This window comes from Poecilia mexicana, unplaced genomic scaffold, assembly GCF_051168715.1.
Source record: "Poecilia mexicana isolate PSO_F unplaced genomic scaffold, ASM5116871v1 scaffold_1, whole genome shotgun sequence".
Lineage (NCBI taxonomy): Eukaryota > Metazoa > Chordata > Actinopteri > Cyprinodontiformes > Poeciliidae > Poecilia > Poecilia mexicana.
Genome location: NW_028263370.1, coordinates 17,573,565 through 17,601,181, shown reverse-complemented (window position 1 = coordinate 17,601,181; position 27,617 = coordinate 17,573,565). Strand labels below are relative to the sequence as shown.

Genomic DNA, 27,617 nt, shown 5'->3' with positions numbered 1-27,617 from the left:
ACAAAATAACAAAATCAAGCAAAAGACAACCATTTCTTTCTTTAAAAACTGATTTTAATGCCCACATTCAAGGAAATAAAGACCCTCTTTGGGAAGTACATTTAATGCAAGTGTCAGAAATATTAGGGTTGAAGTGATGCAATTTAACTGGAGTGATATGTTGCCTAGTCAGCCATTTGTATTGTAGCGTTTAACTTCCAACAGAAAAAACAAAAGTATTGGCCTCCCTTGAACTTTTCAACCTTTTGCTGCTTTTCAGTGTTCAAACATACAGATCTAAAATGTTTATTATTTTGTGAAGGATCTACAAGTGGGACACAATCGTGAGGTGGAACGAAATTTATTGGATATTTTTAAACTTTTTTAACAAATAAACTGCAAAGTGGGGCGTCAATATTATTCGGCCCTTTTACTTTCAGTGCAGCAAACTCACTCCAGAAGTTCAGTGAGGATCTCCGAATGATCCAGTGTTGTCCTATTTTGCAGCTCCCAGCAAAAGGTGGCGCTACAAAGTATTAACGCAAGAGGGCCGAATAATATTGCACGCCCCACTTTGCAGTTTTTTATTTAAATTTATTTAAATAAAATAAAATAAAATATTTATTTTACATTTTATTACATCTCACAATTGTGTCCCATTTGTTGTTGATTCTTCACAAAATAATAAACATTTTTAGACCTTTATGTTTGAAGCCTCCAAAGGTTGAAAAGTTCAAGGGGGGCGAATACTTTTGCAAGGCACTGTATAAATTTTTACAATTAAACGAGTCTAATAATAGAATGATCCTATTGTCTAACTTTACATATATTGCAGTGAGACATATGTCTGTATTTGGTAAACATTGGTATGACTGCCTCTTGAATGGTTACAGGTCTTTTTATGTACCCTTACTTTATTCTTTTATTATTATTTCTATTACTGATTGTTCTTTTATGTGATTTGGACTCTGAGTCTGCAGTTAATTAAGTCAGTCAGTGTAAAACGTAGATCAGTAGTCTTCACCAAAACCACCAACATTCAGTTTTGCTAAAGGAAATTACGTATCTGAAAATAAATTAAAACATATTGTGTGACAAAAAATCCTGTCTTACCTTTACTGTGGTTGTAGCAGAAAGTCCATCAGGATCAGTAGCCTTCACCAAACCACCAACATTCAGTTTCAGGCTCTTACCTTTACTGTGGTTGTAGCAGAAAGTCCTTCAGGATCTGTGGCCTTCACCTCCATTGAGACGGTTTTTCCACCCAGATCTGCTACTGACACCACATACAGCAGACCTGAAGCCGGTTCCACGTCAAAGGAGGAGTTTCCTCCTGGAAGACTGTAGACCAGACGACTGTTGTCTCCGACATCAGGGTCTGAGGCCTGAGGGTGGGCAGGAAGAAAGAAAAGTCCTTAATGGTGCTGCAGATTATGTGTTCAGATGAGGCTTTGTTTTTTGAAAATAACAACCTTTAAGCAGGCATTAAACAAACCCAGACTTCTGTATTAAAACCTCTTCTCCTTTGCCATCCTTGTCCAATGTTTGTCCCATATTAGTAACTGGCTCTCCAGTAACTTTTTGGTTTTAAACACCAGTAAGACAGAGACTCTGATTATTGCTCCCAGCCATTTTGTGTCAAAAAATCAGCCAGACAGACAATCACCTCTTTCTGCCCACTAGCAAAATCTAAGTTAAAAAATGTAGGTGTCACATTTGATTTATTATCAGGCTTTGAGGCACTTTGAGTCTTAAGTTAGTAATACTGGTCCATGTATTTTCAGGCAGTTCGTTTTTTCGTTTGAAATGAAAACTGAGAAAACAAAAATAGACTCGTTTTTCATTTATCAAACCCAAATCAGAAATTGGATACTGTTTCCCAGTCTTGTTTCTTTAATCTAAGAAACATTCCTAAAATAACACATGTGCTCTCCAGAGTTGACCTAAGAAAATTATCCATGCTTTTGTGTCATCGTTTCTGGACGACTGTAATGTCTTTTTATCCTTGATTTCATGTTTGCAATCGATACACAACACTGTAATTTACCTACTGCCTCTGAGGAAGATAATTAAGTCTTGACAGCTGTGATAACTGAGAAGGAGCTGAGTGGGACCATCTCCAGGTTGAGGGCACACAAGTCTCTGGACCCAGACAGCTGAGTTGTTTCCTTGCCTTATAAAGGCCTGTAATGCTGCCCTCACAGACTCAGAGATGCCACCAACCTGGAATGAAGCTGCTGTCTCTACTGTTCCCAAGCAGAGAAAGGGCCATTCAGAGTGCCGTGCATACAGAACTATTTCAGAGCTGAATGTCGATTAGAAGCTATTTACAACCATCCTTGCTAAGAGACTAGTGTTGCCTCAGTTATATGTGATAAGGAGCTCAATGTGTTGTGTACAGATGAGGAAGATGTGTTGACAGCGATCCTCTGGCCAGAAGGAGGCGCTGCGTGTCGTAAGGTAGGACGATAGAGTAGGTTTGTATGCAGATGATATTTTGATATACGATGGCGGAAGCCAAGATGGCGCCCGTGTTTGAGGCTTGCCGTCTGACGCTCCTCCTGTTTTGCCGTTGTCTGCTGTCCCCTTTTATTCTTATTACAAGTGTAAACTCTCTGATTGTGTATGATCGGACATTGGAGCCTCGACTGGAAATATGTTATCGAGGAATTGTACTACAGACAAAACCTGGACCCTGCTGTTGGGCATTCTAGCTCACTTGTTTTGTTTCTGGACTCTACATTTCTGGTTTATTTCTCTCTCTCCATATATTCTAAATAATTCACACATACATAGTGGTATGCACTTTTGTTTTGTTTTTCTTCTGTTTTTCCCATACCATTCTTAGTTGGTTTATACCTTATTCATGTAAATAATAAAAACATGATGCAAATGATCAGAGGATATTTCTACTCTTTAAGTTGTAACTCTGTATTGACTGAACAAATAAAGAATTAATAAAAATAAATATAAACGATAAGCTTCCTGAACATTCCTGATGCAGATTGTTCACATATTAACCACTTTATGGTGGGAGGGTTTCAGGTCAAAGTACGCAGCCAGGTGTTTATGGCCTTTACAGTAACTGATCCTGCAATCTTACATCACTGTGGAGATAAACATGTTCATAATTTCCCAACCAGCCGACAGGAGGAGTTTACCTTCACTTGGATGACTGGGATTTTGTACGAGGCGATGCTGAACACAGAGGCTTCATAATCGTCTGAGGAGAACGCTGGAGGCTCTTTTACATCCTCCACCTGGATTCTGACCTGAGAGACAAAAAAGTCAATTTGGTTTGTATGAAAGCAACGATAAAGAGAGTTTGTGATGACAGTTGTGTGATGTTGTTGTTACCATGGCTACTACTGATGTGGGAGGCGTCCGCGTGTCCACAGCCTCCACATCCAGGATGTACCACTCCTGCTCCTCCTTGTCCAGCTCTTTTGTGGAAACGATGGAGCCATTGCTGTCGATGGAGAACAGGTCTTTGTGTGTTCTCAGTTCGTAGGAAACGTTGTACAGGTTGCTTCCTGCGGAGGCCTGGACCTGCCCCACGAAGGCCCCCGAATTCTGGTTCTCTTTCAGGCTGAAGTTGTAGGAGGAGCTCAGGAACGCCACGCTGTCCATCAGACTGATGTTCACCACAACACGAGCTGCAGGATGGAACCACAGATATCATTATTCCCTCTTATAATATAGACATGTTGCAGTTTATGAAAAAATGTCATGGATGACTACAACATTAGAGGATAAAAAGATGATTATTTTACTTGCCATTCAGAGCAAAAATCTCAAGATTATGTCACAGTTTTGAAAAATCCTGAGTTCAGTGGTTAAACCAAATTATGCAACACATCAATCTGTGACCACAGCGTGCGACTGCATATATTTCTCTGTCTTGAACTTTGACATTATTATTAGACCTGTACATTAAAGCCACAAATTATAATAGCCATCATAAGTTGTGACCTGCGTGATCATGGCTATATGAGGGTCACATATTTTAGCAAATGAGAGTTGACTGTTATGAAGAGGTTTTGCAAACATATTAAAAACAGTTTTAACCCTGTTCCCCTTTGCAATAAGTCACTTTGAATCATTTATTACTGATTTGCTAAACGGCTACAACAGGTTTACATAAGACGACAGTCAATGTCATGGTCTGTCAAACAGTGTTTAGCATGAAATGTTAATGCGATGGAAACAAAGTAGCCGTGAAGCTTAAAATCTTGGATGTACCGTATTTTACGGACTATAGAGCGCACCATACTGTACTCTATGACTACATACCGTATTAGGGAACCCTCCAGGGAACATGGGGAATTTTGTTTCTTTTGCGTTCCCTCGCAATAATCTACTGATCAGTTCATGCAGCATAATTGATACTATAAGCCTTTTTTTATGGTGGCCGCCATACTTTCTGCTTTAATACAAGCTTATAAGGTTTTTCCATGGACTGTTGAGTTATTATCACGGGGTAATAAGTCATCTGATTGCGTCTCTATTGTGTTCGTAGTCTGAATGGTTTAAAGTGCTGCTTTCAGTGCCGTTCCGTCTGAGCCTTAACAGACATAAACATGCAGTAAATAAATCGATTTTCAATCAGTTTTTTGAACCAAAGCATTAATAATAAGTTTTCACTGAGGCTCTATAAGAGCCATATGAATGAAATAAGTAATTATTGATATGACAGGTGCAGCGCCTTTGACACCTGATGGTGGGCGTGTCGATGTGGGAGTGACGTCATCAAGTATGAACGGAAAGGTTTCTGGCTGCTGGCTCTGAGGAAGCGGGTGAGTGGGGTGGTCAGTCCTCGCAAACCCTGCCAGCACCTAGGTGGGCCCCATATGGGGGAAAGGAGGGCTGACATATGGGTCCCATATGGGTTTATCCACGGGTTCCACGGTGGCCTTACATGGGTTTACCCATGTGGGGCCACAGCCTACATGGGCCCTACATGAGCAAACCCATGTGGGCCCACAACCATGTAGGGCCCAGGCTGTGGCCCCACATGGGTTTACCCACGTGGTTTTCAGCCCCGCTTGCTGAAAACCACGTGACTGGCAACAAAGGAGGCCTCGCATTGCATGGGTCATGTGACTGCTTCAGTTTGCGTGTAGGTTTTCAAAATAAAAGCGCGATGAGCCTCGCTGTGTCATGGGTTGTTGTCCATTTGGTCACGCATCAGAGGATTATATTTGTCTTCAGTGGCCAAATAAAATGAACATTGACCAACAAAGATATATCAGTCTTGCACAGCAGAAACAGATTTAATCTTGTTGCAGAACTAAAATTCAACATGTAGCCAAATATGAGGGATCAGAGCCAATTAGAAATCCAAGAAAAAGTGAACGCCCCAACAGACACTGCACTCTCAAGACATTAAAACGTAAGGACCCAGCAGCGGGCTGTGTCCTAATAAACCTGCTGGATTTATTAAGGACGCAGTCCTCAGTCTCCAAAGACGAACTATGGTTTTGTTCATGCCGAGTTTACGTCCAGCGGCTCTATTTCCCTCCTGTACTACCAGATGATCGACAGCCCTCAACTTGAAAGCTGCATCAGATGAGTTTGAAAACATTTCTCCATCATGCCTGCTGCTAGTATGTGCTTGTTCTAAATGAAAATGAGCACTTTCTTCTTTGATTTCCAATTTTTACTTCCAGTGATTCACTTCCTGCTAAAGAGCCCCCTGGTGGTTGATGAAAAATCCACAGAAAAGCCACATGGTTCAAAGCGTGGGGGAAAAGTAGCGGCGTATAATCCGAAAAATACAGTATTTACATAAATACTCTTCTCACTGGTCTAATTAATAGTAATATAATAATAAAGTCCACTGGTTCTGACTGCACTGGGTCAGATCCACTGCACCTTACCCAGTGCAGTGGGTAGTGATTGGAGTAACCAACAGTCCAACCAACACATGGACTTTTGGTTAGTCCGAGTTTGTTTGACCATTAATTGGTTTAAAGTGTGCACTCTTTCTAGTTTGTGGAATCTTTTCTTTTAAATAAACCCTTTAAAACGCCACTTTTTTTTCTCTGGACAGATTTTTATGTTGCCACGCCCGATTCTCAAGACAAAATCCATGAATGGTCTCAACAGGTTGAGAGTAACTTGTTTTGAGGGTCATTTGGTGGAAAATGTAATAAGGTAATACATTATGACTTATTGATCTGATGGTCATGCTATGTAATTTTATTCTAAATGCTTATTAACTCTCACCAAATTAACCTCAATACACACACAATGTTTTCTGCAGTTGAACAGGAGAATGTCTCTCCAGTGTTTATATTTGTTGTCTTTGGTATAAAATCATTATATTGTCTCCTGTTATCAGATCACACTCTGAACCCTCCTCGAAGCTTTTTTAATAATGTTTTTTTTTCACTCTCATGGCTCTCATATCATGCCCATGGTATAAAACAAACTGTGATTTTCACCAAAAAGTGCTGGATATTTAATTTCTTTCCACAACAGTCACATGCTCCTGCACTGGACATCAAGTCCCCAGCTTGGTAAAAATAACACTTGTCAAGAGACATAATATTATGAACAAACCAGGAGACAACAATAATTTATCAAATCAAAATAATTAAAGCAAAAATAATTTATTAAATCAAAATAGTAAATAGCCACACTTTGCATAGTTTTCCCCACTTCTGCAGCTGTTGCTGTAAATAGTCTTTAAACATTGTTATAAATGTTATCACAAAGTGTGTTTCCACTTTGCAAACACAGATGTAGAGTAAGATAACTTTTCATAAGCAGATGTTAGGATCTAAAAATACCTCAGTTCTACCCTTTTGGAACCTATTTCATAAAAGCTATGAATACCTAATATTATGGAGCTCCAATATTGACAACATTTGATTTAAGAAACAAAATAGACTGTGTTTAAATGATCCGACAGTTGATGGCATTTTAATGCAATTTCAGGATTAAGTTGTTGCCTTTCCTTAGAAAGATTCAGTTTCTGCAGTCTTATTGCTTTATATCTTTCTCCATAATACTGTTGCAGCCAGTTTTGCCTGTTTACCTATGATGAAAATTGATGATTCTTTGCGGTTTAATGTGTGGTGCATGGACCACACATCTCATGGTCCATGCACCATGAGATGTGTGGATAAAGTTCTTGATGTCTGCAGCTTCAGGACCTTTGCAGTTACAGCACTAATGCATAAATACATAAGAAAAATTAAGCAATATTCTGACCTGTGGCGCTGAGCGGAGGTTTGCCATGATCTGTGGCCTCAGCCATCAGAACCAGTGTGGTGTCTTCTGTTACATCAGCAAGGTCAGAGGTCAGCGTCACTTCTCCTGTTTCACTGTCTAAGGCCAAATATGGTGAAGGTCCTTCAGGGAAACTGCAACCAGAAATAAAGATTTAAGTGAAAGAATATTTTTAATGAGTTGGTGTGTTTGATTGAAATACAAAGTTATTCACAACTTTAGTTTTTCCATATTTTCACTAGCACACATAGATGTTGAATGGATGGCAACTATCACATGATTTTCACATGTTTTAGATAAAAACCTATAAAAATGCAAAATGCATTTTGTACTTAAGGAGACACTTTGGAGAACCACCTTTTGGAGTAGACAAGTCTTTTGTTTCTACCAACTTTAACGCATTGAAGTTTTTACCCAATCTTCTTTGCAAAATGTCTCCAGCACCATCAGATTGGAGAGTTTTTGTAACATAAATATTCAGGCGTGCCAAAGATTCTCAATTTGATTTTACAAATTATACCGCAATTTTTATCTTTTTTTGCGAAAAACAAAAAAGATCCTGTTATATCAACTTCATTCTATTTTGTGATGGTCTGTCACTTTAAATCTCTGTAAACTGCAGTTTGTGGTTGTAATGTGAGTTCAGAGTGAACCTGTAGGTGATGAGCGAGTTGTTCCCGGTGTCTTTGTCGGTGGCTCTCAGCGTCAGCAGCAGCTTCCCCTTCTCTGCGTCTTTCACCAGGATGCTGGTTTCATAGCTGCTGGAGCTGAACTCGGGTTTGTTGTCGTTGACGTCTGTGATGCTCACTCTGATGGTGGTGATGTTCTAGAGCACAAGGTTTGACTAAATAGAGTGTTTTGCAAACAATAGTACTGAATAGCTGCTTTAAAAGGGACATATTGTGCAAAATTCACATTTTTCATGTTTTTGAACTTCCATTTAGGTCTCAGCTGCTTCTAAAAACAACCCAGAAACATCCATCAGTTTTTTAGGCAATCAGTTAATTGTTACGTCACCTTCCACTAGCACTGCACCGTTTCCTAGCAACCCCAGTTGAGCCCAGTCCCATTATCTAGAAACCTAAGTGGTTCTGCAGCACAGTTGGTCACCTGGTTTCACTGATGTGTGGGCTGAACAATGGCTGCTGGAAAAGACAAGTGTTTTGTTGTTGACTTACTATCTGCATTCTTCTTGGTTATGCAGAAGGCCCCACTTCTACTTTTCTAAGATGTATAGTTGTTTAAGTATGTATCTATTTGCAGCAATTTTCATGTCTGAGTGCAAATGTTGGGGGACGTGGCCAACTGCAGCTTATTTGACAAGACGCCATAAAATCACTCATTCTGATAGGAGCTCAAAATAGGCAAAACTGACCAGATTAAAATCTGGTCAGTTTTAAATCAGATTAAAATCTGTTGATCTTAGAATAATTTTGTGAAAAAAGTTTTGCATAGCCCATAGACGTATCCTAACCTATTCAAGGAAGCATAATAGGTCATCTTTAAATACTGTATCTTGTTTAGCAAATCCAGTTTAATGAATTCTCTAAAACAAAGTCAATCTGTTGTTACTATAAGTTTAATAGGAGACAAATAAGTGATTATCTTCTGCTATGGCCAGATTCTGTCATAATAATGCAACCAAATGTTGCTGGGATCAGGCAAAGATGACGTCGGGAGTTGTTTTTGTGAATAAAAAATGGGTTTTATTTACCTTAACACAAAAAAACTCAGTCTGTCACACCTGGTGCCTAACGCTCCTCAGAACGGAAAACAGAACACTGGCTCGCAAACGGCACGTTCGAGGAACACACGTAAAACAGACACATTCAGTGACATAGAAAATATTAGTACACAGGATCAAGACAAGACAGACACAAAATCAAGTTCTGAAGGAATTAACTTATAATAAACAAAACAAATTCGGTGGGGTACCTGTGAACTATAATGCACATGAACAGTAAAATAAATAAACTAATAAATTCAGTGTCTCACACAAATATTGAAGACATTTAAAGGGAAATAAAAAGGTTAGCTGCAGCTTTGTCTCACCTCTCTCTGTGGGCTGCCTTTGTCTGAAGCCTTCAGAACCAGGTCGTATGTTTCCGTTTTTTCCCGATCCAAGGAACCAACAACCAACAGCATCCCATCCTGCAAAACAAACATGACTTCAAGATCCACAAAGCTAGCAATAAGAACAATATTCTTAATAAAAAATCTCTGGCTATTTGATATTAGTGAATATTTCTCTGTCACTATAAATGCTGGTTTTACTTCACTAAATATGAACCTAACATTTGATGCTCACCTCTCTGAAGCTGAAAATGGGGTGAGGTGGACTGAGTGAGAGGGTGACCTCCCCGTTCAGACCGATATCTGCGTCTGTGGGCTGGATGGTGAAAATTTCTCCGGGGTTTTCGGCTGAATATTCTCCCTCTGGGATCTCCAAGGGGTAAGGGATGTTGGGGAACTGAGGGCTGTTGTCGTTATAGTCCAGGACGGTGATGTTGAGCTGAGCCGTGGCGCTCAGGCCGTCGGTGGGCTGATCCACAGCTACAACCTGAAACAGGAAGGATTTACAGCTTAGAGCACAATAAACAATAAATCAATTAACCACACGATAAATTAAAATCATTTCCATTTGGACAACAAAGAGATGCTCCATTTGATATCGTTGAAAAGCCGCCATTTTGAGAAACGCTGCAAACATTTGACACCCGATACAAAGTAGTCTGCACTACCTGCCACTTTTGGTTTCCCTGTCTAAGCTGAATGACTATTATTTATTTGAAATAGAATTTTAGTTGCATTTTAATTGTTTCATTTTCAGAGCAGAGAACACTGCTCTGCTAATGCGTGTGGTGCCTACTGGGGATGCCCCGGTAGGCACCACATGCATGTTGGACAGATCAATACCCACTTACCTGTAGCAGGTAGCTGTCCTTTGTCTCTCTGTCCAGAGTTGAGTCTTTCTTTAGTGAAACGACTCCTTGATTGTTTATGTCAAAAGTATCACTGGTGTAAACAAAGTAACCATTGGAGAATCCGACCTGCACAGGAAGAAACGTTTGTTAAATAACCAAGATGGATCCGAGTAAAGGTAATAAATACATAACCTCAGTTTCTCAGATGCATCTGTCACACACTGAATGTTTTTGTAAAGTATTTTTTGGCAGTGGTTAAAGGGATGCTCCTTTAATCACTGCATAACCTAAGTGCAACTTAGGTTGCTAAGTGCATAAGATTAAAGATACATATATATATTTACACACACACACACACACACACACACAATTTGTACGTTCTATTAAGGAAAATGTATTCATTCCCTTTTGCAGAAACATTTGGTGATTTTCAAAGTTGAAATTGATTTTCTTGGTAAAAACAAAATCCTAATTACATAATGTTTTTTATTTTGTTCTGAAAGTTACATGAATGTGAGGGTTGTGTAGTTTTTGTGCCTCTAAACATTTTTGCTCAGCTGACCTTTGTTCTAATCTATAAGTTACTACTTCATAACCTCACAACACACTTTGCAATTTATGCAGAAAATGAGGCAGGATTACTCAACATGGTGCCTTAGCTAGCTGTTGACACAAATAAACAGACCTACCAAGGTTCATGTTAATACAGTCGGTATTAATTCTCAGTAAATGAGTGATAAGTCAGTGAGGTTTGTGATTCAAACTGCAAACCTGCTAAAATTTGTAAACCTGTTCCGCAGCTCTGAGGAGGAGCTGTGTCTCAACCACGATGCTAGTTTCATCCAGGCATTTTGTCCATTTTGCCCACCAGACACAGAAACACACCTGCAGTTTTTGTTAAATTTTCATGTTTTCTATTGAATGAAACTAATCTTTTGCTTGATTTTGTTATTTTTTGTTACTTATATGAATTATTATCATTTTGGTCCATAAAATATCAAAATTTCCACTTGAATTTATATTTTGGTTCATTTGGTGATGTAATTTTAAAATATGAAGTAATTGGTAATTTGATCACTCTTTTTACCCTTACTCTTAATAATTTCTTGGAAAACGACTTTTTACTTTTACTCAAGTAAAAATATGTTGAAGTCGTGCTACTGGTGCTTGAGTACAGTTTGTGGGGACTCTCCCGACCTCTGACCTCACCTCATCTATGTCAGTGACCTCCATTGTGAGGATGGATGCACCGCTGGCCAGATTCTCAGAGATCGCCACATCGTAGCGCTCTTTGCTGAACTTTGGAGGGTTGTTGTTGACGTCCTTCACCTTCACCACCACAGATCCATTTCCGACCAGCGAGGGCGATCCGCCATCCGACGCCTGAACGCTCAGGGTGAACTCTTTGACCTCGCTGTAGTTCAGAGGTTGGACGAGACTCAGGATCCCGCTGGAGGCATCCAGCTGAAAAACCGCCGGCTCAGATGATGGACTCTGCTCGGAGATGCTGTAGGTGACTCTCCCATTCGCTCCTTCGTCCGGATCTTCAGCCGACAGCGTCAGGAGGCTCGTTCCCACTGCCTCGGTTTCGGACACTTCCACCTGATACTCCGGCTGTGAGAACCTCGGGGTGTTGTCGTTGATGTCGGTTACTTGGATCGCCAGCGTGGCGGTGGCGGACCTGGCAGGGCGACCCTGATCTTCAGCCACCACCAGCAGCTCGTACGCCGCTGTGGTCTCCCTGTCGAGCGCAGCAGCCAGGCTCACCATCCCGGACACTGGGTCGATGAAGAACCGCCCATCCCCTCCTCTCAGGGAGTATCTGATCTCCTTGTTGAAGCCGCTGTCTTTGTCTGTGGCTGCGACTTCGGTAATGTTGGATCCCACCTCTGTGTCCTCTGGGACAGACTTTGAGACAGAACTGGAGGCGAAAACAGGGCTGTTGTCGTTGATGTCAGTGACCTGAACCTCAACGACCGCCGTGTCAGTGGTGGCGCCGTCGCTGATGGAGATTCCCACTGAGTAGTTGTGTGGGCCGTCGTCGTGGTCAAGCTTCACTGTGGTTGTGACTTCACCGGTGGTGGAGATGGAGAACTTATCAGCCTCTGTTGTAACTTGAAGGGTCACAGGCTCAGAAGATGATGAAGTGAAGTTCACCTGAAACCAAAGAGGAAAAGTGTGATGTTTTTGTATTTTTTGTTCCTTATAAAACTGCAAACTCAACTTGAGGCCTTTGCTTGCTGCATTTGGGTCCATCAACACAACCTACAACATGACATAATTCTAAAACCATGCAGAAAATTGACGTTATCGTTCGAAACTTCTCCTTCTCTTTGCTGATTGGTCCAATAGAAAATCTTCCTGAGACAATCCCAGTCACTGGTAGAAAGGCAAAACTGGTGAAGGCAAGAATATATTTCAAGTGCAGTTGCACAGGAAGGCATTAGACAGGCTAATTTTGACCTAATAACCTCTCTGCTTTGGAGGGCTTCCTAGTTCACAGCAGCCCAGTTTATCGTTCATCTGTTCACTGCAGTAAATGCAAGTAAAAATATGAGCCAGGAGAGTCAGACTGGTGTGTTCAGTGGCAAATTTCACTTTAAAAACACACTGCTATAGACATTTGGATAAAACCAAGGTATTATGTTACCTAATTATTGCAATGATGAATTATACTTCCACCGAAGCACAACCATTTTATTATTTGTAAATTAAATTTGATTAATTTAATTAATCAAATTAAATTAATTTGATTAATTTAATCAAATTAATTAATTTGATTAATTAATCAAATTAATTAATTAAAATAATTTCTTATTTTAAGAAATTAAAATAATTTCTTTTATTTTAAAAGAAATTAAAATAATTTCTTTTAAACTGTTCTGAATCTAAAACCTGGGAAACCTAGATGCTTGGTTTGAGACAATAAAATATATTTAACATTTTTAGAACCGTGTGTATTTTTACATTTCAAGCTTACAAAGTAAAGCATGATGATTGATTGTGATTAATCATAGCACAAAAAACTGTTCTGCAAAATACTCAATTAAATAAGCAGCTCAATAGAAATGCATGAACAGAAGCACATAAAAAATATACTTTCCTTCTACTTCAAAGTTCTGCTCTTGTTTGCATTGGTCAATCCCATAAGAACAAAATCCTTTGTTTAGCGCTTAAGTATTTATTTATCTTACCGTCACAATCAGAGCTCCTGGTTCCTGCTCCTCTTCTACGGTGCCTTGGTAAAGTTTTTGTAGAAACTGAGGCGGTGAGTAACGAGAAGCACGAATGATCACCTGTGCTGAGGTGGAAAGGGATATGGTACCTCCTGAAGGAGAAGTGGACATGAACAAATGTAACAGATTATATCCATGCTTTTTATTAGTGAATAGATTTTAAAGTAAACAAGCGCAGGAGGTAGAAAGTTATCCTTTTATTAGGTACTGGGTCAGTTTAATCCTGACCCAAAACTAAACTGTCATGATTTGCAGTGTTGTAGTACTCGAAGTTGGTCTTGGTCTCGAGACCATTTTTTGATGGTCTCCTCTCGGACTCGACCGCATTTGGTCTCGGTCTTGTCTCGGTCTCGGGCGCTGAGGACTCGGCATTTTATTTCAAGACCAGTCGAGACCGCAACTGTGAAAATATCACTAAGCGTACAGCATACTGTCCAGTTTATTTAACATCTTTGTTTTCAGTGGATGCAAAACGCACCGATTAAAATCCAAGCAATTACGTGTTTCTGTTACTCCCCCTCCCCTCCCCCCACCTTTCACTCGCACGCGGCGCTCTGAGACATGCGCAGTGGTTTCCTCTTAGCGGCAGAAGATGTCTGTCTAATCATCAGTAATATAATAGCGCTGCATAAATCATAAGAAATCCGATGGCCACAGCTAACTAAGCAGCGCTTCGCTTTCAGAGACAGTGAGGACAACGTCTAACTTTTTTTGTCACTTAGAAAAGTAGCTCAAAGAAAGGTAAGCTCCGTTGACGTGATGTTAGCAAAGCTAGCTGTATAGAGACATAAGGATTTGTGATGGAAAAAAAAGTCACTCACTGCACTGAATTATTGTGCAGAGGTGTTGACACTTTTAATTATGTTTTTTAAATCTCTTTCTCACATGCTGTTTTTATTTTAATTACGTAAAGCACTTGAAATGCCTTGCTGCTGAAATGTGCTATACAAATAAAAATTGGTTGATTGACTGACTTGTTGCATATGGACAACGCTGTGTATAAAAGTCTGCAATATAGTGATGTGACATTCAGGAACAGTCCGACTCTTCTGCACGGCTCTTTACTTATTAGATAGGACTGGAGTGTCACTGGGAGCCGTTGTTCTATCAGATTACCATACTGTCAGAATAGTATACATGCGGTGAGTACCATGGCTGCGCATGCGCATTAAGAAGTCCGAGGTCAGAGGAGTTGTCAGTTCACCATATACAACAAGTTATGAAGAAAATAAGTAATTAAATTGTTTTCAATGATAACTATATAGATATAAATGCGTTGTCGTGGTTTCAAAGTGTATTTAAAGCAGGTCTGGCTACAGCTGGAGTCAGCTACAACACGCTCGTGTAAAACTCATTAACCTACTTAACCGCTAAGTCAGGATGCCATACAACTGTTAATGACAAAGTGTATGACGATCTATGTCATGATTCTATGTTGCTGATTAAATGAAATCTTATGGTAATGACGTGTCTGACAGATATAGCTGTGAGTTTGTGCTAAGCGTATGACGATCTGACCTGACAGAACACCCGTTCTTTGTTCTTGTAATGCTCTGCGTACACTGCAGTAGCTACCATTATTTTATTTAATTATGTACATTGATATTTTTTAAATTAACAAATAACTAAAACACAAGAACAAAAGAGCATGCACATTGCTCTTTAATTGTTTTCGTTCAAAGTGGCAGCTGTAATGTGTGCCATGGTGTCAGACTGCCTGGGTTCATGTAGCAGAAGAGAGGGCAAGAACAGTCACGATAAGCGTCTTGTGCTTGGTTACTTCTTGCTTGTTGCTCCTTGGTCAGTGTTCATAGTTGAACGTTATTTACCGTCAGGGCAGTGACTCAATTGCTATGTCTTGGTCTTGGGTTAGGTTGTCTTGACCACAACACTGATGATTTGTGGTAGTAATAGGTTTGAACCCAAAAGCAGAGAGGTGAAGCAGCAACTTTGTTTGATGATTTAATTAATGTTGCGAGCAAGTAGAAAATCCAGGCAGCACAAGTGAGCAATGAAACTAGAACTCAAACACTGGTAGTAAAACAACACAATGCAAGACAGCTAAGACAAGGATCCAACAAGGAGCAGGGAACACAGGTGGGATTAAATACACAAGGGGTAATAAGGGAACGCGAGACACAGCTGGGAGCAATCAAGGGGTAGACGGGACAATACACAGACTCAAATCCTCACAAACTAACAAGCTGCAATAACAATTTTGTAACCTCTAGAATTTATATAAAATGCTAAAGTAGGCGAGCCACATATGCTGACAGGTATAGTTTGAAGGATAAATCCACTTTATGTAACTGTTATACACCATGAATGTTTTGATTCATGCTGAATAATTGCAACTATTATTATGCGGTCTGTGTTATGATGTGTAGGTGTTTGGACTTGAAGGACTTCCACACTGCTCCAAGGTGATTCTGGTCCACCATCCAACGTCTCAGGAGGAGGAAGTAGTAATGTTTACAATGGGGATGGTGTGCTTGTTTGTTAATTTTTGTTAAAGACTTTCCTTGCATATACATCTGCACTTTGGTTCTCCATTGAACACCAAACATGTCACTAAATGTTGGATCTGATTGGCTTAATTCTTACAGGATGCTCCAGAAAATAATAACGACCTACCGTCTCTGGCGGTGACGTTGAGAGGAAACTCCAGCACTCGGTTTTCCTCCAGAGGAATGATTTTAGCCAGACTGATCTCTCCGGTGCTAGGATCGATGGAGAAGTATCCATCATTGTTCCCGAATGTAATGGAATATTGGATCTCCCCGTTCTTTCCATCGTCTGGATCCTCTGCCTCAACCTGTAGAGTCAACAACAAACTCATCAGTGTGTAATTTATCAAATGTTCAGCTAATATTTATGATTATTAAATTAAATGTATGAGCTGTTTCCCTTCCTCACCTTGACAACCAGCATTCCTACTGTCTGATTTTTAAACACCTCTCCTTCATACATGCTGCTGGTGAACGCCGGGCTGTTGTCGTTCTCATCCAGGAGGCTAACGGTGACTTGAGCTGTTGTAATTTGATTGGGAACTTCTGTCTCCTTCGCTTCAATCTTCAAATTTGAAAAAAAAAAAAAAACAAAACAAAAAAAACACATGCATTGTATTTGTGGCACTATGAAAGTGAGTCACGAAACTAGTAGCCCCCCCAATTTTGTTTTTGTGATAAGTCTCAGCCAGAAACTAGCATTACAATTTATTAGATATAACAATGTTTGTATTTCACCATCGGAGGGCGCTGTGTGCGGCAGCGGGTGACGCTCTGGCGGGCGGAAGAAGCTCATCAGTGCTTAGAGGACAGCTTGTTGCAGCAGATGCTCGGAGCAGATTTGTAACCGCTGTATTTTCTTGTTGCACTTTAAACTAAATAAATGTGCTACCAGAGGAGTGACCCGGCCCATCATTCTCTTCAGTGTAACATATTCACCCGGTTCATGAGTTAAAACTAAACGCCACAACTGATTGTTTATACTCTGGAAAAACACAAAATCTTAATATGTATTTTCTGTCTGACAAAGCTAATTTACAAGTAACTTTTCAACAAGAAATAGGATATTGTTTTAAGTCATTAAATAATTATTTAGTACTAATGAGAAAATACTAGTTCCACTGGGAGATTATTTCAGTTTTAATAAGACATTTTTCTGATTTTCCCAAGACACTTTCCCAGTGGAACTTGTACTTTTTCATCAATATTAAGGAATTATAGACTTAAAACAACCTCTTATATCTTGTTGAAAAGTTACTTGAAAGTTAGTTTTATTTAATTTCAAGTGTACTAAGAAACTAGACAAAAATACTTAGTAAGATTATTTGTTTTTGCAGTGTAATTAGGATAAAATTCTCTTCACCTGGAATACGAATGTGTCGGTGACCTCTCGGTCCAGAACCTCAGGGTTTATGACTCGGACCGTCCCGTCAGGGCTGATGGAGAAGGAGGTTGATTCTGGGAGGATTTGCAGGGTTCCCACGAATCCTCCCTGTGGAACGATTGACAAGAACAGAACAGAAGAAAAATGAAATAATAAACTTTTCATGAACGTGATTAAGAGTAAAACCCAGTTGTTGTGTCAGTAAAGTCCACCTGGTCCTTATCGGTGACGACAGCTTTGAACACGACGGTGTTAGCGGGGGAGTTTTCCAGAAGGGAGACATTGTAACTCGACTGATCAAACTCTGGAGCGTTGTCGTTCACATCTTGCACCGTGACGGAGACGACGGCATCGGCGGTCTTCAGAGGGTCGTCTGTCTGGGCCGCCTGCAGACACACAATCATATTTCAAACAGACTGAGCTCAACGCTACAGTGAGTCCATGTCATGGTTTTCTAGTGATATATCTTTATTCTATATATACAGATGAAAGCATAAGTGTACATACACACTGCAAAATCTTATGAAGTATTTTTGGTCTAGTTTCTACTGCAAATATCGTAGTATACTTGAAAACACAAAACTAACTTATAAGCAACTTTTCAACAAGATATGAGCTTGATTTAAGTCCATATAATTTCTTAATATTGATGAAAAAGAACTAGTTGGGTCATATATCATTTACAATAATACCAGTAAGAAAAACTTGCTTTAAAACTTTAGGAAAGATTTATAACAAACTTTAGTTACTGTTGGTAAAGCAACTGCAGGTGAAGCTGCAGTTGCAGCAACGTGACTGTCAGTCATTACTTCACTGGAAATGTCCGTGACGGAAGAAATGAAAATGAACAAAGTTCCAGATCATTAGGAAGCTTCTACAAGCTTTTACTTTTGCAGGGGATTTTTATGTGACATATTTTGGTGTTGACCATTTTTAAAAGAAAGATTTCCTTATCTTAGTTTTGCATACAATGTTTGTGCTCTAAAAAACATGAGGGAGAAACACTTAACATCTTATAAAACTAATGTTCTGTAAAAGCACAGCAGTTCAGTTTGTGTATTTAAGTCTTTATTTACACTTAGTAGCTGATTTCATACTGTTTTTGTTAGTCAAATTAGTTTATATTTCTATTTATCTTTTTTGTATTTTATTTGACACATTAAATGTATTTTTTATATATTTATATATGTATATAGTGACTGTTCATAAAGGAAAGTAAAAAAATATATTCTCCCTCTCCAAAGAAAAATAAAAGAAAACTTGACCCAGTTCCACCAGGTCTGTCAGGAGAAATGGACCAGAACTCCATCAAACTATTGTGAGAAGCTTGAGGTTCATAGAGTTCAAATGCAACATAAACGTATGTAAACTTCTGATCTTAAAGACATTAATATATAATAATGACATATTTTTCATTATTGTGGCATTTAGAAAATAGAAATAATTTTGGCAATTGTAACTGAGCTAAAACAAGAGAAGTTCGCTCTGATTAAACTTCAGAAAGTTTATTTGTGTCTTTTTCTTTGGTGTATGTAAACTTCCTCTGTGCTCTCATAATATCGTTAATGATGATAGAGTTTTCTTCACTTTCTACCAGGGAATAAAAGATAATACCTTGATGTTGACAGAGATTTCACTGCTGTCCATTTCCTCCCTGTCAAACGACGTCACCACAGTCAGAACTCCGGTGTTGGCGTCGATGTTGAAGTTTGCTTGGTAATCGGCAGGAGAGACTGAACAGACATACATATTTTAGATTTATATGATTGATTAATGTGCTCCTGTTCTATGGTAAACATGTCTGAACTGACAGTTTTACCACAGCAGGTTTTCTGTACCTGAAGTGATGCTGTATGTTATCGTCATGTTGATCCCAGTGTCTCCATCTTGGGCCTTTATTGGTTCTGGTCGTATTTCACTGAGATCCCCGTCCTGAAACACAGTCAGTCTGTTCTTCACAACAATTCTGTCAGTTTGAAATACATTTCTGCTTTACATCCAAACAATGAGGTAAAATTCACATAACCACTAAATGAGCCTCACCTGGTTCTCTGGAACAACAGCCTGGTAGAGACTGTGGCTGAAAAAGGGATTTAAGTTGTCAAAGTCTTGTACAACGATCTCAACCGAGGTTGTGTCGTAGTTTCCGCCGCTGTCCTGCAACAGGAACAAAGAAAGGGATGATATATTTATTATAAGAGTTAAATAAATCAGAGTGTATAAATATAGTTTGTTTCTGTGTTTTCTTACCGTGGCAGTGACAATAAAATTGTACTTTGGTACAACGTTGTAGTTCAGAGGTCTGATTAATGTAAACGCCCCAGAGTTTGATAAGGAAAAGTCTGATGTTACTGGAGTCTAGAAGGAGAACAATGGCATCAACATCCAGTGATATACAGAACATTTGTAGAAAACCAAAAATGCTTAACTTTTAATACACATAAAATTAGAATGGAAAATACAATGATTTGGTAGTAAAAGGCATGTTTTTCAGGTCCACAGAGCTAGAAAGTATTAGAGAAAATACTCATTTGGTGTCAAATATTTTTGCAGCAAACATTTTTTGTGTGCCTTTATCTTTAAGATTTTAATTACAATTTTCCAGAGGTCATAAGAGGTCAACCTGCATACCCGACATTAACAAAAATCAAACTTTTCCTTTTGTGCAGCTAAAATTTGGTGTTGATTGACACCAAATTTGTTTGATTTTGTAAATTATGTAGGGATTAGTGGAACTTTGACCTCTGGAAGGATTTATTAATATGTAGGTTTGAGCAGCAACATTTATGCAAAAATGTTGTTGCACAAACAACAACTTGAGTTGAGTTAAAACAACATTTTAACTCAAGTTTTAACTTTTCATCTCCTCAACTGGTTTGGTCACATGAGCTGCAGATTAACAGACAATCTTTTAAGAATACTTTGAATGGCAGGTATAACAGCAGGTAAATGGTGAAACCAAAAACAACTCTGTCTCAACTGTTTGCTGAAAGAACATGAATGACAGCAAGAAATATTTTCCATCCATCCTCATTATTCATCAGTTTGAACCTCTGAGCTCATGAAGGCATTACTGTGTTCCTCTGGTACCTAAGAACATCTATTAGAAGTTATTTATTGACAGTGCAATATTTATTCTTAACCAAACTAAATGATAACATTTACCTATAGCATGCTATGTATTTTGCTCTATTCACAAATTGTTGATAATGTGATTCTATGAATATGATTTATTGTTTTACAGTCGAAGGAAAATTTCCACGTTGATGGACTACAACCCCTGGCAAAAAGTATGGAATCACCAGTGTTGGATGAGCAGTCATTCAGACATTTCATGCTGTTAAACAAACTCGGATCAAAAACATGATACAATATTAAGGTCATTCCAAAGTGCAACTTGTTGGCTTTCAGGAACACTCAAAGAAATGAAGAGAAAACATTGTGGAAGTCAGTGAATGATACTTTTATTGACCAAACACAGGGAAATAAATATGGAATCACTCAATTCTGAGGAAAAAAGTATGGAATCACTCAAATTGGAGGTAGAAAAAAGGACACACCCAGTCTATTTCCTTTCCCTAAATGGACACCTGCCCCAGATTAGATGTGCCCGTTAGTGTGCAGTTCAAAACACCTGCAGTCATGACACCTTGGAGGGCTGCTGGACGAAGTGGAGTGGCGAGAACCATGACTCCAACAAGAGAAATGTCCCTTGAAACAAAAGAGAGGATTGTGAAACTTCTTGAAGAAGGTAACCCTTCACGCATGGTTGCTAAAGATGTGGGCTGTTCACAGTCAGCTGTATCCAAGATATGGTCCAAACACAAACAGCATGGAATGGTTGTTAAAGCCAAGCGTACTGGTAGACCAAGAAAGACATTAAAGCGTCAAGACAAACAACTAAAGGTCATTTGTCTTGAAAACCAAAAAAGTACAACTAAACAGATGAAGCATAAATGGGAGGAAGCTGGAGTCAATGTATGTGACCGAACCGTAAGAAATCGCCTAAAGGAGGTGGGATTTCAATACAGGAAAGCTAAATGAAAACCAGCATTGACACCTAACCATAAAAGAACAAGATTCCGATGGGCTAAGGAGAGGCAATCATGGACTGTGGATGACTGGATGAAAGTTGTCTTCAGTGATGAGTCAAGAATCTGCATTGGACAAGGTGATGATGCTGGAACTTTTGTTTGGTGCCGTTCCAGTGAGATTTATGAAGAGGCCTGCCTGAAGAAAACAACCAAATTTCCACAGTCCTTGATGATATGGGGCTGCATGTCAGGCAAAGGCACTGGGGAGATGACTGTGGTTAATTCTTCTATCAATGCACAAGTTTACATTGACATTTTGGACAGTTTTCTCATCCCTTCAATTGAACAGATGTTTGGAGATGATGAAATAATTTTCCAAGATGACAATGCATCGTGCCATAGGGCAAAAACAGTGAAGGCATTCCTTGAAGAAAGACACATTCAGTCGATGTCATGGCCTGCAAATAGTCCAGATCTCAACCCAATAGAAAACCTGTGGTGGAGATTGAAAAAAATGTTCCACAAGAAGGCTCCAACCTGCAAAGCTGATCTGGCAACTGCTATCAAAGAGAGTAGGCACCAAATACTGTTTGTCCCTCATCAAGTCCATGCCTCAGAGACTAAAAGCTGTTATAAAAGCCAAAGATGGTGCAACTAAATACTAGTGATGTATTTTGAATGGTCTTTTGTTTATGTGTTTTTCATGATTCCATACTTTTTTCCTCAGAATTGAGTGATTCCATATTTATTTCCCTGTGTTTGGTCAATAAAAGTATCATTCACTGACTTCCACAATGTTTTCTCTGCTTACATGCATAAAACATACTTTATGCTATTGGTATCATTTAACAATATTGATTTCAAAGTTCTTACATAGGTATATGTGAGGAGGTTGAATTCAGGTGTGCTGTCTGCATCCACAGCTCTCACTCGCAGAACCTCAGTGTTGACAACATGACTCTGAAAAACCAGACAACAGAACGATTGAGAGAGAAAATGAGATAAACGGCTGCTTCCTCATTTCTTTGAGAAAACACTGAAGAGTGAAGGAAGAAAGTTTAAGATTTATTTTGATCACACTGAATAATTCATCACCATCAATTTTATTTCTTCCAATCACCTGATTCCTAGATGTATGAAAGGTTTACAGTTCCTTTGACTTACCTCTGAAATAGTTTGAGAATAAAACTTCTTATCAAATACTGGACTGTTGTCGTTGACATCGGTGATTACCAGCCTGCGGAAGTTTCTGGACTGTAAAAATAAAAACGGAAAGTGACTCGTTTTAGTTGTTCAATTAGTTTGCGATGTTTGCTCCATAATTTTGCAATTTCACTCACATTATTGTCACAAACCAAAGTGTAGTACAGGACTCTATCAGTCTGCAACACAAAAACACAGAGGATGTTAGTTCTGCTGCAGCATAAATGAAGTTGAGCAACTCTGTGAAGAATAAAAAGTGCATTAAATATTCAGCAAATAAATTCAGGTACAGTAAAGTGGGGGAGCTTACCACAGTGAGGATGTCGGCGTCGAGTGGCTTCTTGGTGCGAACAGTCGCTGTGGTTTCCCCTGGTGTGAAGCTCAACTCCAGAAACTGAAGATGCTCATGATAAACATCAAGCTCCAGCGTCACACTAGTACCAACTGGAATACCGGACACCTGCTCCACATCACCTGCAGCAGCAAAAAATGATCCGATGAACTAAATTACCTCATTAAATTATGAACTCATTAAACCAATAAATGATCTGTTTCTGTAACATGACAGAGGAAGTCAGATTTAATTTACCTATTTCTAATCTTAATTAAATTTGTGTTTTTATCATCTTACCTGAATATCCTTCATCCACAGGACCCAGATACACAGTGGTAGACGCTGAACCACAGTTTATGGTGGTGCTACCTGCAGAAACAAAAATAACTTTAAAGAAATCTGCAGAATGAGATCATTCAGGTTTTTCCCCCAAAGTTCAGAAAATATTGCTAATATAGATTTATACAATAGAAAAATCAAAGTATTTCTGTAAATGACAACTAAATGGTGAAATGCTCCTACTGGGACCCAACATTGTGGTCATTAGTGCTTTTATTTTGAAGAACGGTACATTTCTTCTTTGTGTTTTTTGTGATATGCTGCACTTCCTGTTCTTACCAAGCCTGATGAGACATTATGAGATCCTGAAGGAACCAGAGGGAAATCTTTAAAATAGAACCACTGGAAAGCAGAATGAGGTATAAACATGGACAACTGTGTTTTATGATAAAAAAGGTTATTTATTTATGTAAGAAGTGAGTTCAGAGCATTTCATGGCCAGGCTCCTGATTATCTTTGTCAGGTTAAATATTCTGCTTCTTCGTTCTCAGACTCTGAATCTGGTTGTTCCATGAACACGGTTACAAACTGAAGTGGACCGGGCCTTTCAGTCTGTGGCCCCAGGGCGGTGGAACGGTTTGCTGTTGCAGCTCCGTTCTGCCGACTCTGTGGAGGATTTTAAAAAACAACTAAAACATTTTATTTTCCCAGGCCTTTATCTCTTGATTTAATGTTTCTTACGTTGGTTTTAGGATTTGTATGGTTTTAAAGCTGATTTCTAAAATCGTCCAGTTTCTAATGGAGCAAAGTTCCAGCTGTGCAAACACTGACCTCTGATTCCATGTCACCTAAAGCTCTGGGTCACAAATATCCTCTATTAAAATATAATTTAATAATTTAAAATGTCACTAGCCAATTTATACTTATAAGTTTCAAAATAAAATAATTTGATTTTTCAATATTACATGTCAACTTATTTCTATAAATGTACTGAAAATCCTCCTCACATATATCTGTTGGACCCCTGATGCTCTACCAGCTGAATCTGACTGGACTTCTTCAAACATAAGATGTTCACCTGGTTTAGCATCACATGGTTTTGGGAACCTGCCTGTTCTGTAGTAATTCACCTGAACACGAGATTCTGGATTTTGATAAACAGTTTTTACAACGTTACAAAATCTCCCATCAGTTCCTGCTTTAAATAACAGTTAAGCATCTGAAGTGACTCTTTGGTCAAATTAACCACTCAGAGCAAAGTGCTTGATGGTTTTTCTGTCTACAATAAGAGGACGAGTCTTTCGTTTGTACGCTTCAGATCTGAAGAGGAAAAACTGTATGGAGGAATTTTACTGCCATAAAATTGCTCATTAACTTGTTGGGTCCATAGTTCAACATCCACTTATGGCTAACTCTGCATCGTCTACATTTTAACCAAAAGGTTTAAGAAGCATTTAACAGTAAAGACCCACATTTTTTTATTTTACAACAAAACTACTTTATCAGGCTCTGGTTTCCTGTCTATGCATTATGTTTACCTGGTTATGAGCAAATTAAATCCTGTACTCACCTATTGGACTTCCAGTAACGACATGGATCCAAACAGAGACGATCAGACCAACACATATCCGACTCAAACCAGCGCCGTCCATGTTGGCGCCGTTATGTTTCCCGTTTTCCAGCCTCAGACGTCTGACACTGAACTGATGAACTGAACCACAGGAGTTATGGATGACTTACAGTTTCCTTCACTTTCCTTCCCACCAATCATCTTTTATGACAGGCTGTAAAACCACATTGACCTTTGAGGCGAAGGCAGAAGGTTTTACATCCTTTCTTTCTATTTCACTTGGAAAAATAAACACTATTCTATCAGAAAAACAGACCTGGTTAAAATGAATGAATAGTAGTTAAAATAGCTTCAGCCATTTCTAAGATGTAAGATATTTGGTTTTCTTTACCCAAGTTTGTATTTTGTAAACTAAGTTACATAGATTTCCTCTTGAAATGTGACTGAGGTTCAGTTCAGATATTTAGATAAATATACTCCATATTTCTAGATGCCATTTTATTTCTAGTGAATTAGAACAACTGTGGAAACAAAGACCAGGGAAGTGGAGGGGAAATGAGAGCCTAATAAAAATAATAAAATAAAGTGCTTTTTAGTTATGCTTTATTTATTAATTTATTCTTTATTCTGACTGACTTTATTTATTTTCTTTCTCTCCCTCTCTTTTCCACTTCTACTCAAAATATCTGTGATGCATTTTAGAGAAAAGTACAATAATAATGCAAATTACTAAATAACTGCCAAGATTAAAAGAAAAAAATCCACATATGTTAATTAATTTAATTGGTTTTGTTGTGACACCAGTTGATTGTGTTCTGTGAATTGTCTTTGTTTTGAATGTATCCATTTTAATGTGTACCTCCTTGTTTGTTTGTTTATTTTATCTTTGTTGCTGTTAGTTGTTTTCTTATCCGGTTATTTATTTGGTAGATCAACACCCCTTTTTGCTATTCTGTAATGTTTGTTGTAATTGGTAAATTAAAAATGTGACTGAGGTTTCTGAGTTACCTGTGAAACTCTTCTAATCAACAGGTCCTAATGGAAAATGACATGAAGCCTTGGTGGAAATTCAAACTGGAAGACTCTTCAGCCCGACCTGCATCATCCAATCACCATGTCACGTTCATCCGCCGCAGCCTATCAGCATCGGACCAATGCCTCGTTATAACTAATCATCGATCAACCATCTGTTTATGAAGACTTTCATCCATGTCTGGTTTCCAGCTGTGCTACACCCACCTTCGCTCCTTCTCCACCTTCGTCCTTTCTCCACCTTCGCTCCTTCTCCACCTTCGCTCCGTCTCCACCTTCGCTCCTTCTCCACCTTCGCTCCGTCTCCACCTTTGCTCCTTCTCCACCTTCGCTCCGTCTCCACCTTTGCTCCTTCTCCACCTTCGCTCCATCTCCACCTTTGCTCCTTCTCCACCTTCGTCATTTCTCCACCTCCATGCTCCTGGATCCTTCAGGCTTCCGTCCGTTCTCTGACCTCCGAGCGTCAAATAACTTTAATTCAGTCACGTCATTAAAACTTTTTAATCGCTGTTTTTCTCTGCGTCTCTCCAGGTTATTTCAAATTAAGTTCAATGCTGCTGTTGTAAAAAGTGTATTTTTAGAGTACACTTCTTAGAATGCACTCTAAAAAGTGTATTTGATTCAATTAAGTTCAATGCCGTGTTCATATCCTAAGTGATGTCATGATGCAAGCTTCACCAGGACAGATCCTGTATCAACCAGCGTGCTGCGGCGGCGCAGAGAGCACAACTCGCATTAGGAGACCTGAGTCCTCGACGCGGCCGTTGTAAGTTTGGTTCCACTTCATGACCTTTGCTGCATGTCTTCGCTCTCTGTGATGACACACTTTCCAGTCTAAGTATTCTCAAGTAAAGACTGCCTGAGCCTAAGCAATGAGACCCTTCTCTATTTGAAGTAAACTAAATAATTTGTGTAAGACTGGCTTAAGTTTGTCAAGTCAAACCAACTTAATGAATTCAGTTTATAGAACTTAATATATTAAGTTGGATAAACTTGATGAATTACTTGTAACCAATTGAAGCAATTCAATGAAGTTAGCTCAGCTCATTTGTTTTTAGAGGGTAACTGAATTCATAGATATTATCCTGCCAAGCAGTTCTTGTTAAAGTTCAAGATTTATGTGTGAACTTGTTCTCTGATGCAGCTTGGAGTCCATGATATGAACAGCAAAAAATAGAGCAATATATTAATAAGGGAAATACCACATAAAAAAAAGTTACTCATACTATTTTTTTCCAGATGTTTCAAAAAGTCTGAACAGTACATTGTAAACATTTCTGATTCCAACAAGAAAGTTGTCAAAACATTTAATTGATGCACCTTATTAATGTATTTGTGTGAATGCTCCCCCTGGTTTCTGTTCTTTTTCTTTAAATGTTTATTTATTACTGTTCTATATTCATAACTTTTCTCAATAAAGTTATTAAAAAACAAACAAAACCATAGACGTCATGATGGGAGTAGATTCTTCGACCCACAAGCAGAACAAAACTCAGGAGACTCAGTAAAATAAATCAGTAAAAATAAAGTTTATTGTACGACATAAGAAATGTTCGTCTTGTTTGGGAACCGGGAAACCAGAGGTTGGGCAGGACGACCACTAAAAATAAGAGGGAAGAAACTGTGAGCGAGGGATGCGACAGCTCCCTTTAAACTCTGGATAATGATGTAACATCTGCAGGTGCGTCCGGTCAGCACCTGGGAACCGCCCTCCAGCTGAAGACGAGCTCCTGGCTCCCTCTGGTGGACGATAGGAAACGGTGCAGAAAACCAAAGCCCCGGGTTCCCAAAAAGGCATGAATATTCATAGACAAAAATGAATATTTATGACGGTGAGCAAAAACAATATATGTACCTTTGGATCGTGTTTGCGGATTCGTTGAAGAAATACTTCCTGAT

At 39.0% G+C, this 27,617-nt stretch overlaps 1 protein-coding gene across 1 annotated transcript in view; it reads right to left on the bottom strand.

Moving 5' to 3' along the window:
- LOC106913672 (protein dachsous-like) overlaps positions 1 to 24,768 on the bottom strand; it is a 64,997-nt gene extending 40,229 nt beyond the window's left edge. Inside the window, exons 1-24 of the mRNA XM_088007554.1 lie at positions 24,687 to 24,768; positions 23,135 to 23,206; positions 22,814 to 22,977; positions 22,641 to 22,682; positions 22,465 to 22,554; positions 22,174 to 22,260; positions 19,517 to 19,624; positions 19,310 to 19,423; positions 19,105 to 19,198; positions 18,881 to 18,999; positions 17,479 to 17,652; positions 17,246 to 17,374; positions 16,292 to 16,447; positions 16,010 to 16,190; positions 13,334 to 13,467; positions 11,349 to 12,296; positions 10,140 to 10,265; positions 9,524 to 9,775; positions 9,268 to 9,366; positions 7,869 to 8,041; positions 7,198 to 7,349; positions 3,337 to 3,635; positions 3,141 to 3,251; positions 1,173 to 1,364 (exon numbers count right to left, since the gene is read on the bottom strand). Coding sequence (XP_087863680.1) covers positions 1,173 to 1,364; positions 3,141 to 3,251; positions 3,337 to 3,635; positions 7,198 to 7,349; positions 7,869 to 8,041; positions 9,268 to 9,366; positions 9,524 to 9,775; positions 10,140 to 10,265; positions 11,349 to 12,296; positions 13,334 to 13,467; positions 16,010 to 16,190; positions 16,292 to 16,447; positions 17,246 to 17,374; positions 17,479 to 17,652; positions 18,881 to 18,999; positions 19,105 to 19,198; positions 19,310 to 19,423; positions 19,517 to 19,624; positions 22,174 to 22,260; positions 22,465 to 22,554; positions 22,641 to 22,682; positions 22,814 to 22,977; positions 23,135 to 23,206; positions 24,687 to 24,768 — 4,098 coding nt within the window. The remainder of the gene's footprint in view (positions 1 to 1,172; positions 1,365 to 3,140; positions 3,252 to 3,336; positions 3,636 to 7,197; positions 7,350 to 7,868; positions 8,042 to 9,267; positions 9,367 to 9,523; positions 9,776 to 10,139; positions 10,266 to 11,348; positions 12,297 to 13,333; positions 13,468 to 16,009; positions 16,191 to 16,291; positions 16,448 to 17,245; positions 17,375 to 17,478; positions 17,653 to 18,880; positions 19,000 to 19,104; positions 19,199 to 19,309; positions 19,424 to 19,516; positions 19,625 to 22,173; positions 22,261 to 22,464; positions 22,555 to 22,640; positions 22,683 to 22,813; positions 22,978 to 23,134; positions 23,207 to 24,686) is intronic.
- Between the last annotated feature and the right edge of the window lie 2,849 nt (positions 24,769 to 27,617).